Source organism: Pygoscelis adeliae, unplaced genomic scaffold (assembly GCF_000699105.1).
Source record: "Pygoscelis adeliae isolate BGI_AS28 unplaced genomic scaffold, ASM69910v1 Scaffold610, whole genome shotgun sequence".
In the NCBI taxonomy this organism is placed as follows: Eukaryota; Metazoa; Chordata; class Aves; order Sphenisciformes; family Spheniscidae; genus Pygoscelis; species Pygoscelis adeliae.
This window is the reverse complement of record NW_008824008.1, coordinates 555,576-572,845: the sequence shown is the minus strand read 5'-3', so window position 1 is coordinate 572,845 and position 17,270 is coordinate 555,576. Positions and strand designations below refer to the sequence as shown.

The following is a 17,270-nucleotide window of genomic DNA, read 5'->3' as shown; positions in this document are numbered from 1 at the left end:
TAGAGATTACGTGCCTTCTTCACAGCAGTAGCATGTAAAATCTCTTCTCCATTTCATCTGCTAAAGCTCGGCTAGCATGCCTGTTCCTGAGGCTCATTAGTGTGTGCTACAGATGTTGCTAGATAACCTTGCAAAAAAAAAAAAAAGAATTTGTATGTGCCTGAGCCCTGGTCTCATTTGTTTTGAATAGACAGAACCTGTGCACCTCTTTCAAGCTGTACCTCTCAGTGGGGTGTTCAGTACATCATCTTCCTGGAGTTTGGGGGTGGCTTGTTTTCTTAAGCATTTCCTCCACAATTAGTTGGCTTACAGGCATGGAAAAAATAACTTTTTGTTTCTGCCATTTGCCTACTTATATCTCTGGTAGAGGTTGTGCCAGCGACATGACCAGTAATATTTATCTTTATGTCCAAGTAAGGAAAACATACCCAATGGATGCTTCTTTACCATTTTTAAATAAGTTACACAGTATTTGAACAGTGAGTGAGTATGCTACAAACATTGATCAGCTAACACTGTGACTTCCCACCGTCCTCTGGCTCCTTAAAGCTCTTTTCTGGTCAATTATCCTAAACCTCACCTTCTGATGAGAAACTAAGAAACCTCATAGGAAGACAATTCACTTTTCTTTTCCAGAGCATTATAAATTCTTGACATTTCTTAAAGTGGGGGTCAGGACTGAGGAAACTGTTGGAGATAAAACAGCATTACAGATGTCTGCCTTCTGTGCATCTGTGATACACGTACCTTCATGCAGAGCAAATTTGCTTACTTCATAGGAATAGGGAAAGGAGGGAGGCAAATTATTTCCAGCAATCAGGTTCATATCATGGCATGTTTTTGCACTAAAAGATCAAGTTATGCTTCCTTCATGTTACTTGCATTGCTATCAGTCAAAGGTCCCACAAAATAAATGTAATGTGCCTCTTCCTCCTAATTCACATTAGACCCTCAATTGGAGTTAAGTATCCCAATTCCATTTTGGAGGTGTGTTATGGATGTCACTTAGGGCACATACTGAGGACAACCACTGTTTAGCAGTCTCTTGAATTGGAATTTCATGACCATCATATTAATTCTGATCAGAGTTAAAAAGGCTATGTGGCATTCATAATCCACCGGTTCTGTTTCTCTGATTGCACACACTGAGTATGTGGACTACTGCTATCAATGCTTATAGGAGGAAAGCTAAACTTGGACAAAAGTTAATCTTACAAAAGACTGAAGTCATACCAGCTGTGTCAACAGGACTGGGTTCTTCCTTGGCCCAGAAAATTCTCATTAGCTTTGCAAAACTGTATAAATACTGGAATACAAATTGGACCTGGACCCTCAAAACCACATAGGTTTGTTATTATGGTCACAGAGACTTTTATTTTAAGACCAAAGGCCCCAAATTATAAAGGAATACATAAAAGTAGACTTGCCTTCCGGTCAGTTTTATAGGTAACAGAACATACTGAAATTAGTGATAAGAGAAATTCTTCCTTTGTGGAACTGACTAAATGCCAGCATCACCACTGTGTTTCAAATGAAACTAAGATCAAGGCAATCCAGATATTTTTGATTAAGCCAAACCATTAGCAATACTTTTTCTAACCAGCTTTTCACAAATGGAAATTCTCCAGAAACGCTTTGAAATCTGACATCAAAGTCAGAAAAAAAAGAAGACATTTTAGAGTGATAATAGGAAACATACAGAAAAACCTACAAAAACATGTCATTCTATCTGTTGCTGTCATGTGTTTTACAGCACTGTGGGTCAGCCAATACAGCAGACCTGTACTGTAGGTCAGCCAGTACAGCAGATCGTGTCCTGTCTAGGCTTCAGAGAGTGGGGAACAGCTGGAGGATTTTACCTGTCAAAAGAAGGCTTCTCTCCACAGTCAAATGCATCCTGTAACTCCTTCACAAGATTAGCCTGCCCAGGCAGTCGAAAAAGGCCTTCTTCCTTTAGCCCCCACTGTCGGATAAAATCCACGCACTGTTCCACCAACATAGGAGCCAGGCGGTTCCCATATCGCTTTTCGTATCGGACAGTATCTTCCAGCTTCTGTCCAAAAATACCTGCATGAAAAAGAGAGATGTGACTTGGTTGAGATTCATAAAAACATTTGAGGACCCCGTGTCTTCTATTACAACCCACGCAATTTACAGGTCATTTAAATGCACAGACAATTAACCCACTCCTTTCTTAAGAATAAAATGATCAGTTTCACCTTTGATACTCTCATGGAAATACAATGCTGACGTATTTTACAACCATCCTCAAAACCGTTATTTAAAATAAAATACTGTAAATGATTTTTCAGACCATAAGCACAGAAAACATAGAAATAATACAAATAGGATTTTCTGTCACAAAACTTTTGATTCAAAAGTGATACACATCTCCATCTTCCTTGGTTCATGCCTAATTATCTATAAAAAAAAAAGTTGTTCCTGTATCAGTTTCAATGACATATAAACATTACCTTTACACATGGAGGGCAAAAGCTTTATAAATTTAACTCAGGATTTTGCTCCTACTAAACCAAATTATTAATTAAGTTTTCCCACATAAACAAAGACCATTCCTATAATGTATAACCAATTGCATTATCACTGTCTGCTTTAGCAACAATAAATTTTGTGTATGAAAAAAGATCCTGACATGAAAGGTGAAGTATGTCAGATGAACCTCAGGAAACCTGTGTTTGTACTTAACCTCAGAAGAACATAGAGTTTTCTTGACAGAATTAACTTCAACCCTGATCTGAGGATATCATCGCTACCACTGGAAAGACAGCTACCCTTCATAACTGATTTTGCCTCTCCCTTCAAACTGCAGAGCCAGCCATCATAGACAGCATCACAATAATGTTCAGGCATGTCATCTGTGATGGAGGCTCTTTCTTGAGACCGCCATTTGTTGAATAGTATTGGGGCTGAAGTGAGGCAATTGAATTTCTATATATAGCAAGACAATGAATAGTTCTAAGGTAGTCATGATCAGAAACTAAAGACCAAATAACTACCTATGCTTAGAAGGCTCCTCTTCCAATTATGTACACTATAAAGTGGAAAAAAAAAAAAAAAGGGCAGTGATTCAAATTGTGCCCTTCACTGAGCACACAGTTCCTACTCTTTTAAAAAAATTCAACAAGGAGAACAGCGTTGTTTTGGTTTGCTTTTTCTAAAGAAAGCCTAAAGTTAAGCTAGTCAGCTTTTGCTTTTGGCACAAAAACTTTATTCACCATAAACTAAAATTACATGAACAAGTAACCACAAGCTAAGGTAGCATTCAGATTGAAGCATCCTTCAGGGTAACCTTTGATGTGTACATTTTTCCTTCAACAAAAGAAAGATAACTCACACCTCAGTTGTAGGGGTGAAAGGTCCCTTGCATACACTCCAGGATGTTATGGCAAGAGGGTAGCAAGCTGTCAGTCGCCCATACTGAAGGTCTGGTGTTTGTATTTAAGTGCAATTATTCTTACTGTAGCACAGGACATAACCGGAGAGAGTAACTGATGTCCAGCTAGGACATCCAGAAAGTATTCTGAGATGCAGACCAGCATACTTTTGTGATTTCCATTGCATCCACACTTGTGGATGCCAAAAACAGCAGTAGGTAAGGGGACTGAACATCACACAGTCACTCTTTATTAGCTCACTTTTTTTCATGTTGTACAAAACCCAACAATTAGCAATTAAAGAAGGAATTTTTGAAATTTCAGAGTGAGTCAAGCTTAGAAGAATACTGACTGATGTGGAATATTTGGTGTCTGTAAAGTTCAGCCTCTTCACGCTGGCAGAGGAGTTAAAGTATGTTTTCTTAATTCTTACATACCTTCCTAACCTCCTGCCAACTGCCTATGGGGATGGCCCAAGTATTAAAGGAATTTGGGTTTCTTGTATTTGTCCGAGTTAAGGGTCGCTGCTGGCCAACATGGAGGAAATCCTCAAGACCCTCCATTTTCTAGACCCTCCTTCTGAAAGTAGTGGAATTAAGGAGGAAGGTCCACTGAAAGTCAGTCAAGGAATCTGTGTGATTATGGGAGTTTGGGGATTTCAAAGTCCTTCGTAATACACAAGAAGGCTGCTGTTCAGTGCCCCCAAAATTGTCCCTTCTCCTGGCTGAACAAGCCCCACTTCCTCTGCCTCTCCTCAAAGGGCATGTATTCTAGCTCCCAAGCATCTTGGTGGCCCTTTACTCAACTCCCTCCAGTTTTATTTTATCTCCCCCCCCCCCCCCTTTTTTTTTTTTAAATGGACACACTATTTGGAATATGGTCTAAAAAAATGCTGAGCAGAGGGGCTTAATCACTTCCCTCCCTCTGCTGGCTCTGCTCCTGCTGATACTGCCCAGACTGCTGTCAAACCTTCCTTGCTGCCTGCTCCACTGCTGGCTCGTGTCCAGCTTACTGACCCACAGGGCACCCAGGTCCTTTCCATAGAGCTGTTTCCCTGGGGTTATTCCTTCTTAGGTGTAGGACTTGGCCGTCCTACTCCAGTTTGTCCTATGAACATACAGTCTGAGCTTCCCTTCAAAAGACCATGAGATCTCTTGGTTTTAAACACAAGAGTTTTTGCCTCTTTTCAAACAAAATTAATCAGTATAAGAGAGGATATTCCAACCATACGATGTACAATTACAACTCCAGCCCACTGACAGTACAATTAGTATGAATAAGCTTTGTCCTATTGGCTATACTTTCTTCTCTCCATGCTAACATTCTTTAATCAGTAATGTACATATTGCAGCTTACATTTGCAGAGGAAAGAGTAAGTTTTCAAACCTACCAGACTGCTTTGAAACTCCTGTTAGTAATGACACTGTAGTCAAAACACATCGCTTTCTATTAATATATTTTCTGGGATGCTGCCTTCCCCCCCCCTTTCATTTTAGAACTGGCTTTCAAAGTATGTCTAATAGATAACGAATAAAATCAGAATAAGGGGTTTTTGCACAGTGGGAGCAAAAATTGTTCCTATATTATTGTAAATTACTGATGCACCACAACACAAAATGTATTGAGAACAGGTGGCAACAATAAAGCATTAAGTTATCTGTAACTAGTGTCAAACAGTATTTTTTAAGACAAATAGAAAGTAACGAGTGATTCACATACAAAAGGTGACATATATTAAATGGATATGACAAACTTGGTTCTGTATTGTAGCAGCAAATCACAGGTACTGAATGAAGCAAACCTTAAAAAAAACTACATCTGAGGAAAAATAGAACCTGGTATGATGGAAAGGTAACCAGTGTCAAGAAAAAAATTAATCCAAATCGGAGCCTAAAATTTCCTGGTTCTGGTCCCTTAAGTGTAAACATTGAATTGTTTCTACTACTGACTGCAATAAGGTACATTGTAAATTAAGGGACTTTTATTGAGACACTTAAAATATACATAGCTAAGAATGCCTGAAGGAGTGGCAGAATAACTACAGCAGTTGTCTCGGATTTGACAGATCGGATTCAGATCCTACACAATCCTCAGAACACAGTTGCATCGCGTCTGGCCACATATATACTTCACGGCCAGAGGGGTAGGTGTATGCCCAGCCATCCTCACATGTCAGATGAAGCCTCAGGGACTTGGCTCCCCATCTATATGAATGGTGATAATACCATATCTACCTCACAAGCAAGAGGATCTCCACACTCGGCTTTGGGAAGCTCATAGCTAGTGTGGTAATTCTGACAACCATGTAATAACCTAAAGTTAAGACCTAAGTCTCATGGAAGATCACGGTCACCACGTCACACCTTGAAGTGCTTCTGAAGTCACCATTTACTACACTCTGCATTCTCCAATTTGTTTGGCTTTGGAATTCATCTCAGGCAGGCTTGGTTTGGTTTCAAAGTCTAGGTTGAACTTCTCCAAAGGAAGTATTTCCTTCACCTAACAAATGCAGAACACTGCACCAGGCAGCAGTCGGCCGTGAAAGGAATCTGTCATGATAATCCTGCATAAATATTGACTTGAAGTTACAGACTTGCTGATGCCTTATGGAAGAAGTACTCTGTTGCCAGGGGCAGAAGTGGCGGAAACGTGACAACTCTGCTTCCACATTATGTTGTCATAACTTTTACTTTGTTCATCATCTTTCTGGTGTCTGTTGAGTTTTTCATTGTTTTGGAATAAAAGCCATGATCATTGCCCTGTAAAGTGCACCTTCTTCCACTGTCCCTTTCTAATGCTTTTATCCCCTCTTACATCGCAACTAACTACTACAGAGATATTGCAGATTAATAGTTTATGAAGACTAAGACATTGAGTATTATGAAGCGAAGGCAATGCTGTGAAGAATTGTGGTTGCAAACATACACAGCCTTAGTGGTTGGCAGAGGCAGACAACGGTGAACACTATCAGCTATACCTGGTAACTACTAGCATCTCTTTTACAGAGGAACAAGGAAAAGACAGTCCAAATTATGGAGACTACAACATAACCAAAACCACAGAGATAATTTCACATGCTGTTTTTTAAAAGTAAATTTCCACTACAGTAACTAAACAAGGACACCTCTGTGGAGAAGGAAATAAAAGAGAGCCCTCATAACTCACATTGTAATCCAAACCCAAGTTCTCCTCCTAAATCTCAATGTCTTCAAAATCCAGAAATGTACAGATGCACAAATGCTGACCTGTGGTTTGGTTTATCCTTGGAATAGGGTGACAGAGGGGAAACAAACAAACAAAACTCAACAAGAAACCTTGAGATTCAGAATGGCAGCAGCTTGGCTTCCCCACAGCTGGCAGAAGGCAGGGAAATGTACAGGATTCCAGTTCTGACCAGTCATTAGATTTAATCAGCAGAACTGCTTTTTCAGAGGCCCTTGTAGGTCTTTAAAAGTATACCCAATTAAGCCAAGATCACGCATAACATCAAAGAGGAAAATCACATGCTAGTAAAGGGCATGCCGAGCAGTTATTCATTAACTAGAACATTCCCGTGGCAGAAGTTTTGTAAACATTTTGAGAAACTGGATTTCCAAGCCTAACAGATACCCATAAAGCTTGTGAAAGACACTACAGTGCTATATCCAAATTCTGCGTATATCTACTCAAGAGTTGTGAAAGCACCATGGTGTTTTCAATAGTACATATTCATAGTTAGAGTATGTTTTTAAAATCTAAGAATGCTAAATCATTAGTCAATGATTTCCTTAGCTACTGAACACAGGCAGGGGTCACATCTCAAGTCTATTGACTCCAAGCTTCTGATTCAGTAAGAAAAAAGGAGAAAGATCTAGGTGGCAGTTCTGTCTCCTTGGTCTATGAGGAATAGCTTGAAAAAGCCCACCTGCCGCTCTAGCTCTACCACAGCACATGCACTCAGCGAGCCAGAAGGTTTCTGCCTCCTAAGCCACCCCTCAGCAATTCAGATGATAGCATAATTTTCAGACAGCATAAAGCACAGAGGGCTGATGCTTTCAACAGAGGGCCCAGGCCTGTATGTGTGTTCTCTCAATATGCAGCGGAGGATTTCCGTCCTTCCAAAACAAGTTCTGAGTTTACGGGCTATACTGATCAGAAAGGGTCAGTTAAGGTCAAAGGAATTGATCTCAGCTTAGGATCTAGATGAGAATTTTCAGCAGCTCTCAATTCTACATCAGTAATTCATTGACAGTGAAAATAACAGATCAGGTGAACGGCTTTCAACAGCAGGGCTGGGAACAAAGGTCCTGGAATAACAAAGAAGTGTCTGTCATGGCCACATAACACCTAATATGGAGTTTAAAATTATTATTTCTTATCAGCTTTCTGCTCCGGTGTTCCACAGCACTAAGTGCTGTTTTGAGTGGATCAAAGGCAGGGAGTATTTTCTTCTCTACAGAATTTTGTAATGTACAGGAGAGGAAAAATCCCATCAAAAGTAGCGGTGGCAGAATTTTGTTCCCACCTGACTCATTTTCTTTCCTTCAAGCCTTCTCCTACCCCACAGTCAGTGTGATGCCAGCAGTAGATAAGGTAAGATAAACTCCTGCCCTGGAGTTTAGCACAGCTGCACACCAGAGGTTACTGCTTAGAAAAAACAACTCTGAAATAAGAGCAGAACTAGCAACAGGCTGGAAAGGAAAGGAGGCAATTTTAAAAACATCACCGGGAACTTATTACAGTTGATCACATCAGGACCTGCACCATTTCTTTGGCCATGGCCAATGTCACCTCCTCCTCCAAAACTCTGCTCACCCAAATTCACTATGCTATTCAATGTTCTCACCACTGCATGCCAGCAAAGTTACTCTCAGTTATTGCTTTCTCCACTTACCCTGCATGTGCTCTCAAGAGGTTCTTGTGGTGGTACCTAAACAGAGAGCATCTTCTCTAAATTGCATTTTAAAAATGCTTAGCTCCATCTCTGTTCAGATGCTGCCCTTTGAGCACTGACTTCTCTTACGACATGACCTCCAAACAGATCTGACATTTAATTTTTTGGTGCCTATCACAATACAGCTTTGATCAGGATTTCCAGGAAGGGTTCTACACCTTGTATCATCAGTGAAGATGACGATGTATCTCTGCCTAAACATACAGTGTCATGATTCCCTTGTAGTTCTTCCAATGACTAGCCAATGGTTTTCCCTGCTAATTTTATTTTCTGCATCGTGTTGCACAGCTTAGAACTAACTGACCTGCTTTATGGGCTAGATTTGCAAAAGGCTAGTTTTGCCTTTTTTTTATACTTATGTATACAATTTGCAAATGAAGTTATAAGAATTCAGTATGCCAATTAATAATGCAAGTGTAGTTAGCCTAATTTGCCTGTGCAACCATAGAAAATCCAGTTAATGTTCATCTTTCTGTTGACTTCAGTGGGACATGGACCTCGTTAAACATGCGCATCCAGCATTCTGCAGCTCTGATCTAGGGGCCTCGTGACAATGCTCTTGACAGAAAACGAGTGTAAGAAAGCAACTGAAACAAATGATATGTAGAGGAAAGCAAATTAGCAGCATGGCCTCCATCATTCTGTCCTCTGCCCCAAGCGCTGAAGCTTCACTTGGAGTTTTAGGTATGAAGAGTTTCTGTGTCAGAATATACGGGGAAAGAATCAAAAGCTGAAGCTCTTCTTGGAGCGGCTAAGGCTGCACCCTGGGCACAAAGGCGGCTGTCTGCAAAGTTATCAGTTAATCCTTTGTTCAACTTCCAAACATCTCTCAAATAGTTAAGTGTATAAACGGAGCACAGACAGCTCTAATTCACACTGACACCTTGAAATGCACTAGCACACTTCATACAGACACATCCACGTCCTCCTGGCCAGTCTCCAGAAGGGCTGAACTTCAGCAACCAAGGGAAACGTTGGCCTCGGGGACGGGGAGTACAGGGGGCAAACAGCTTTCAACGCTATCTCAGCTGATCTCTGCTGTAGTACTGCAGTAAGTCCCTCACTGATTATGATCCCTCATTTCAAGGCATCGCCCCTGACTACCTGCGCACAGAACCCTCAAAAGCAATGACGCCACTACATCACTACTGAGTCTTGTGAGCAAAGAGCTGCATGGTCTTGCAAAAGGACAAATAGCAGCATGGAGGAACAGTTTAGGGAGGAGCAGGAGATGAAGATGATTGTATTTGTATAAGCCCTGTGTAAGATCATTTCTCATGCTTCACAACACCATGGTAATACAGCCCTTTCACTTGGATTTCTCTGTCCAGCATAGTTTTTAAGGCAGCACCAATATTCTCCTCTTCCCCCACACAAAGTTTTTGTCCTTGTCATAGAGGTAGTTTCTCCCCACCCATCCCAAGCACCATGGCACCTTATCATCACTTGTCATATCTCTTTCTCAGACATGTGCTTCCCTTCCAGCTGACATATTTTGAAAGCCAGCCTTCTCTCTGCCCTCCTCCCCCTAGTACTGCCAAGCTCTGCCTCAACAGGAGTATGTGCAATACAGATGAAAACTGGCTTTAAACATCTCCATGCAGCAGGTGGAAAGGCAAATGCAGGCTGCAGGGCTGCAGGATGAAGTGGCAATGCAGCACTTGCAACAGGACAGTGCACTGTATGGCTACACTTCATCAGAAATCTCTGAATCCAAGGACTTGGTCTTCTGCACAGATGCACATTTATCATGTTGCTTTGCTCCCTCTCTTCTCTCCCCTCCTCCCACACAGGCAAAATGCAAACCCAAACTCTTTTCCCTGATGTTCTGCCAGACAAACAGGCGACTCAGATCATCACAGGTCTGATTCCCCCACCGCTCTCACTGATTTTTGCTCAGAGGCTCTGCAATAATCTTGTCTCAAGCCACCTCATTCAGGCACCCCATTCATGGGCTATTATGTAGAGGAGACAGTATCAGCTGGCTAGCTACAAACAAATGAACAAAGAAGTAAATAAATCATTTGTGGAATGTTGGCATCTGCATTGTTCAATGCCTTTTGTTTCAGTACTCTCATCTGCGCCTGCACACACAGCCCCCTTGACTTCTCAGAAACCATGGCTTCACTAGCAAAGCAGAACACAGCGACAGAATGGACCTACCTTTACGGAAACTAAAACACCGCTTAATTCTCCTATAAGTAGTTTTAGGAATGAAAGGAGCTGCTGCTAAGGCACCTGGGCTGCGGACTCCAGCATTTCTGTCTTCAGGCATCATACAGGCCACAGCCCCCACGTCCCTCCAAAGCTTTCCTTTACCAGCTGCATCCAGACAAAACACCACGACTGCTCATCGTTACTGACTGCTGAGGAGTTTTTATAATAGCGTATTTTCCTCTGGAGCTAGGAGATTTGTGGTCTTCTAGATCTTGGGTAGGGCTTGAAGTGATTTTAATGTTCTCTTCCCTGCTTCAATTTTGCTTTGGGGAACAATTTCCTTCCGTCTCTCTATTTCCTTTCGTTTCTTTTATTTCCTGCAGCGAGACAACTGTCTATTATGCAATATCACAACAAAAAGAGTTTCAGCAAAAAGATGTATGTTCCATTCAAACAGAAGTGCCTGCACAGACGGAGGGGAAGAAAGACGTCTTCCTCCCAGCTGGAACAGGGGGTTGAGTGGCAGAGACTCCAATTCCACAGGAAAAGGTCAGTGCTTCGCAGTGCGCAAGGGGAAAGAGAAGAACAATACCAAAAAGGCCACTGAAGAATCCTCCAGGATACGATACTCCTTGCTGGCTCCCTTTATCTCCGCAACCAAGAAGCAAAAACAACAGCTCCTTCGCCCGAAAGGCTCTCTGTCCATAACAGATTCCTTTCAAAAGGCCTTTTATATACCCAGCTCCCTGTCTGATGTTCTCATGGGCTTCTCGCTTGTTTTATTGCCTTCGAACTACCAGAAGCTCTCATGGGAGAGGCGCGTCAGATGCAGCAGCAGCGCATCTTTGCCGGCAGGATCCTCGGGAGCTGCTAAGGAATACGTGCCTCCACACGGGGATGCTCTGCTCGCTCGCTCCCTCCCGGCCCCACGCCTGGCAATGGCAGCCACGGCGGCTGCTGCCGCCTTGCCAGCCCCCCAGCCCCTCGCGTGCAGCAGGTGCAGGGAAACGACGTAGAGGAGGGAGCCGCCGCAACGCAGATTTGTCTGCTCCTCCGGGTGACTTTGAGTTGACTTGAGGCAGCTGTTGTGTGCGGCAGCTTGAAAAGCAAGCAGGCTGTGCCTGGCTCCTGCAGGAGGTGCCAGACCTCACACTACTACCCCTGCTAAAATGCTCGTGCTCCTTCTTGCCTCCTCCCTCCCCCTTAGTTGCAAGCTCTGCAATTAAAGCTCAGGCCTTTCCCTCCTGTAAAAAATTGCCTTTTTAATCTAATCAGGAAAGGAATTTCATGTGCAAACAGGCATTGCATGCCCTGGCTCATTTACATTTTTTTTCCCTTTCAGAATTTTTTCCACAGTCACCTTATTCTTTTAGTACAACAAACAAGCTGTTTGTGATCACCTTAGCAGATTCCCACCTGCCCCCCCTCCAGCCTTCTCTTTCTAGCACAGGTTAACAAATAACAATTTAATGATATGGTTAATCATTTACAGAGCTCCTTGCTCTGGTACCAGGAGTCCTTTCCCACTGCCAGACAAACTTTAAATATTAGTGGCTCACCAAGGCTCAGACACATCCGTTGCACGCGCGTGCACACACACAAGCTTGCTTACAATGCTTAAAAGAACCAGAAAATTCAAATATGTTACTCAAAGTGGCGCTTGACTTGTATGACACCAGACTATTGTGGTTTACCATCTAGTATTGAAATTTAGGAAGCTGATATAAAACTGGTGTTTTGATTAATTAGCTGCCTGAAATAATTTTGTATTGCAAGTCATTACTTGTTACTGGCTAGTCATCATCATGTGACTGCAACTTTTCTATATCTTGTTTATAGCTAATGTAATAGTTAAAAAGATTTTTAACTTCAGTGGCTACAGCTCATAAAGGCAGGCCCTTAGACAACTTAAGCCAGAAGTGCCCTTCTTTAGAAGGGTCAGACTGTTGCAGCAGCTGTAGCAACATCCATGTAGCAAGGAATAATAAAAATATGAGCGTGTCCAGCCATACATAATTACAGAACAGTTAATAGGGCTTATTAAGACTTGTTAAGATAGCTCAGACTATCAACTTAAGTATCAAGTAGTTAATAAAATGGGGGACATGCTAGAAACACAGTTCTTAATGGCGACACATCCTATGATACTGCTTTTGCCTTGTTATCACAGTCAAACCTTCTCCGTGAACACTAAACCCAAAATCATGTTCCAACTATTCTCATCTTTTTCAGGGAGTTAACTGTTTGCTTCCCAAAACAAATAACCCTGAGTCAGTGTATTTGCTCAAGAAATCCAATAGGAAAAATAAAAAGAACATGCTTAGAAGTGTTTTAACTACAAATGAATTTAAACAGTAATTCAAGGATTGCATCTGTCTCTTGTTTTATGCAAATCAGCATGCAAAGTCTTCAGCGAGGCACCTCCCGCAGTAATTGGCACTAAACACTCCTACAACAATGATGGTTTCCTGAGAATTTTCATGGTGGCTGGAAGGATTCCCAGCTGTAAACCAGAAATAGCTCTTGCCCTATAAAAGCAAATGAGGGGGTGGTGAAGAAAGCATAGGGTCAGGACTCGGGAGATTTGGTTTCTATTCGTAGCTCTGTGCATGGACTTGGGCTAGAAACGGAGTTTCACCTAATCTCAGCTGCCCACCTGTAAAATGTAGACACTTCTCCACTTGCAGAAGAACTGCAAGGTTGACTTTACTCATTATTTGCCACAGAAAGATACTGTGGTGCTGGAAGCCAAGTGCAAAAACCCACAAAGACACTCTTAAAAAAATCCAGTTCTGTTATGCCCCCAAATTTATTATTGCCACAGTAGCTTATGCTGCTACTGGACTGGAGTAAAAGAACACTGAGGAGCTCAACATGAGGCCTGCTCTACAAAGAGAAAGTTGGGGATGGGTAATCTTTGTGCTATATAAACAAGCAGATTTCTTACCTAGCCTAATTGCAGAAGACTGTGCTCCTCCTACCTCCCCTTTCCCAAATCAGCTGAATATGCCTGTAGAAGATCACGCCTTTTCAGACAAGCCTTTCACTTTGTGGGTTTTGGGGTTTGTTTTTTTGTTTTGTTTTTTTAAGCATCCTCCTATAAGACCTACATGCCCAGATCCAGGATTGTGCTAGCTTATCAACGTATAGGGCCAGATCCCAGTGAGATGAGTGCTTAGCACCATCCTTCCAGGGCACATTTCCCCAGGAGGAGCCAAAGAGAAGGCAGTCATATTTGAAGAGGTACCAGGCAGGCCCTAGCTGACCGAGTCCCTCAGCACAGCCCACCAGTGAGACCAAAGCTTTCTCCTAAGAACTGTGTGACCTGAATAAAGCACAAAGGAAGATGGGTGGCTTACAAGAAAAGTTTTGTTTAAAATGGTAGTTTCCTTCAGTCCATCCCATCCTCTCTCCTGTGGTCTACCTGGCAGTTGAGAAAAAGACATTTGCAGTCAGCAATCACACTTTTCAGTGATAACTGCGCTTCTCAGTCATGAAACAGCACAGACAATCCTGCCTGACTTACTTTTCCAGCAACCTGCAGACAAGACCAAAAAGCATCTGATGAAATATGGGTGCTCTTTCACAGTGGAAAAATATTTCTGTCCCCGGACTTGGAGATTTGAGAGCTCCAAGGAACAGACTGATTAACATACTGACATTTTGTGCGAGTATATCAATCATACTTGTATTATAATAATATAGACATTATCACCAGAATAATAATGATGAAAATGATAATAATTTGCAGCCCATTCAACCTAAGAGAGCTTTTTAAAAAGACAACTAGACATCTGACAATAAATTTTGATCCAGTACTACTGAAATTATTGGGTATGCCAGTCAAAAGAAAAAGAATCTATCCTATACTGCTAGTGCTGATGTTCTGAGGCTTATATTGGAGTGCACAGTCTTATATAGCACTATTACTGGTCTTAGCTGTCACTTGCAGGAGAATCACTGACAGCTTCTTGTAACAGGCATTTCTGAAACCCATGGATGGTCTTTTAGCTGGTGACCAAAGGAATTACCCCGCTTCTCGCTGTGGGAAAGCTGATTTCGTAGAAGACCAACCTTCTGTGAAAACTTCCCCCTGCCTTGGTAATGCACTATCATGTGCTGTCCTCATCAAGGGAAGTGGTTCCAGACAGTTTAAAGTCTTTTAATTGAGACCTCTGCATGGGAACATGCCCAATACCTGCATTGCAAGTGAAAACAAAAGGCTTACTCCACTTTTTTTGAAAGATCTAGACCATTCTCCTCCTCTTCACTTCAAAACATGTGATGCTTATCTACAAGAAGGGCCGGAAGGAGGATCTGGGAAACTACAGGCCTGTCAGCCTGACCTCGGTGCCGGGAAAGATTATCGAGCAGTTCATCTTGAGGGTGCTGACAAGGCATGTGCGGGACAACCAGGGGATCAGGCCCAGCCAGCACGGATTCATGAAAGGCAGGTCCTGCCTTTCCAACCTGATCTCCTTTCGTGACCAGGTGACCCACCTAGTGGAGGAGGGAAAGGCTGTGGATGTGGTCTACCTGGACTTCAGTAAGGCCTTTGACACCGTCTCCCACAGCATTCTCCTAGAGAAGCTGGCGGCTCACGGCTTAGACAGGTGTACTCTGCGCTGGGTCAAAAACTGGCTGGACGGCCGGGCCCAGAGAGTTGTGATGAATGGAGTTCAATCCAGTTGGCGGCTGGTCACGAGCGGTGTTCCCCAGGGCTCAGTTTTGGGGCCAGTTCTGTTCAATATCTTTATCAATGATCTGGATGAGGGGATCGAGTGCACCCTCAGTAAGTTTGCAGACGACACCAAGTTAGGCGGGAATGTTGATCTGCTCGAGGGTAGGAAGGCTCTGCAGAGGGACCTGGACAGGCTGGATCGATGGGCCCAGGCCAGCTGTATGAGATTCAACAAGGCCAAGTGCCGGGTCCTGCACTTGGTCCACAACAACCCCATGCAGCGCTACAGGCGTGGGGAAGAGTGGCTGGAAAGCTGCCTGGCGGAAAAGGACCTGGGGGTGCTGGTTGACAGCCGGCTGAACATGAGCCGGCAGTGTGCCCAGGCGACCAAGACGGCCAATGGCATCCTGGCCTGTATCAGAAATAGTGTGGCCAGCAGGAGAAGGGAAGTGATCGTGCCCCTGTACTCGGCACTGGTGAGGCCGCACCTCAAATACTGTGTTCAGTTTTGGGCCCCTCACTACAAGAAGGACGTTGAGGTGCTGGAGTGTGTCCAGAGAAGGGCAATGAAGCTGGTGAAGGGTCTGGAGAAGAAGTCTTATGAGGAGCGGCTGAGGGAACTGGGACTGTTTAGTCTGGAGAAGAGGAGGCTGAGAGGAGACCTTATCATGCTCTACAACTACCTGAAAGGAGGTTGTAGCGAGGTGGGTGTTGGTCTCTTTTCCCCAGTAACTAGCAATAGGACGAGAGGAAATGGCCTCAAGTTGTGCCAGGGGAGGTTTAGATTGGACGTGAGGAAAAATTTCTTCACTGAAAGAGTGGTTAAACATTGGAACAGGCTGCCCAGGGAAGTGGTTGAGTCCCCATCCCTGGAAGTATTTAAAAGACGTGTAGATGAGGCGCTTAGGGACATGGTTTAGTGGGCATGGTGGTGTTGGGCTGACGGTTGGACTCAATGATCTTAGAGGCCTTTTCCAACCTTAATGATTCTATGATTCTAAAACTCTGGCTGTGACTGAGAGACGACTGAAGAACCCTTATGTATCTTTGTGTATCTGGGAGCCTTGCATGTTCCCTCACTGACTCACCTCCTCCAAATGGCGCCCATATAACTCTGCGAATGGATTTCACCCAATCCTCCATGTCATTCTGCGTGCTTGCCATAAGAAGGTACGTCTCATGATTAGCTGTCATCCGCTCTCGGTCTCCTCCTGCAAGAGAAGATAATTGCACTTAGAAACCCTTTTGCTTTCCTGCCCAGCCAAGTTCCTGCCAGACTGACTGCTGAAAGCAGTAATAGCAGCGCCATAAGCAAACAGACATGGATACTATGCAGTAGAATGTTTATCGTCAGACATGGCATGAAAAGAAGGTCCTGTAAGTACACTCCCCATCAGACAGTGAGAAGCTGTCATGCTTCCAAAAGGAAATGAGAGGATAAATGTCATCAGTAAACAAAAACAACCCCATGCTGATCCAAGAACCACGGAGGCCTGCACTAATCTGTAACTTGATATACACACTGGAAATTTTGCAGCAGTTATTGTACCATGACGGAGAGAATAAACACAGAGAGATAAGTGTGCTTTGAACAAGTGGGGATGACTCCATTTTTATTTTCAGGAATACAATGTGTCACATTCATGGCAACGACATTTGATACACCAAGTGTTGCTGTAAGGAGAAGGCAGCCGACGCTAGCAGCTGACATGATACAACCCGCTGCCTTGGATGGGTCTGATGAGGATTAGATTAAGAGGGAACACACTGCTTTATTATCCTTTATTTAAAGGATGGGCTGACACTAAGGTCAAAACCAGAACTTGGCTTGCCACAGCTCCAGGTTTTCACACTTGTAGTACTGCTTCACCTCCATCCCAATGGGTACTATGTTAGTGCTAGAGCACATGGGGATTCAAACTACCTTTCCAGCACTGCAGAAGGAACAAACCCTTCCAGAAAGATAGTGCCAGACATTCTGAAGCCCTTTCACTGAGCCAAATGCAATGCACCTAGAAATCCTGTAAGTTCTGTGTTCATCTCTTTCCAGCTTCTTCCATCCCTATTTTTTATTCTAGTCATATCTAAAGTAAATATCTCTGTA

At 43.1% G+C, this 17,270-nt stretch overlaps 1 protein-coding gene across 1 annotated transcript in view; it reads right to left on the bottom strand.

Annotated features, from left to right (window-relative positions):
• ARHGAP24 (Rho GTPase activating protein 24) overlaps window positions 1-17,270 on the bottom strand; it is a 93,138-nt gene that overhangs the window by 23,718 nt on the left and 52,150 nt on the right. Inside the window, exons 2-3 of the mRNA XM_009325974.1 lie at window positions 16,255-16,377; window positions 1,860-2,067 (exon numbers count right to left, since the gene is read on the bottom strand). Coding sequence (XP_009324249.1) covers window positions 1,860-2,067; window positions 16,255-16,360 — 314 coding nt within the window. The 5' untranslated portion in view covers window positions 16,361-16,377. The remainder of the gene's footprint in view (window positions 1-1,859; window positions 2,068-16,254; window positions 16,378-17,270) is intronic.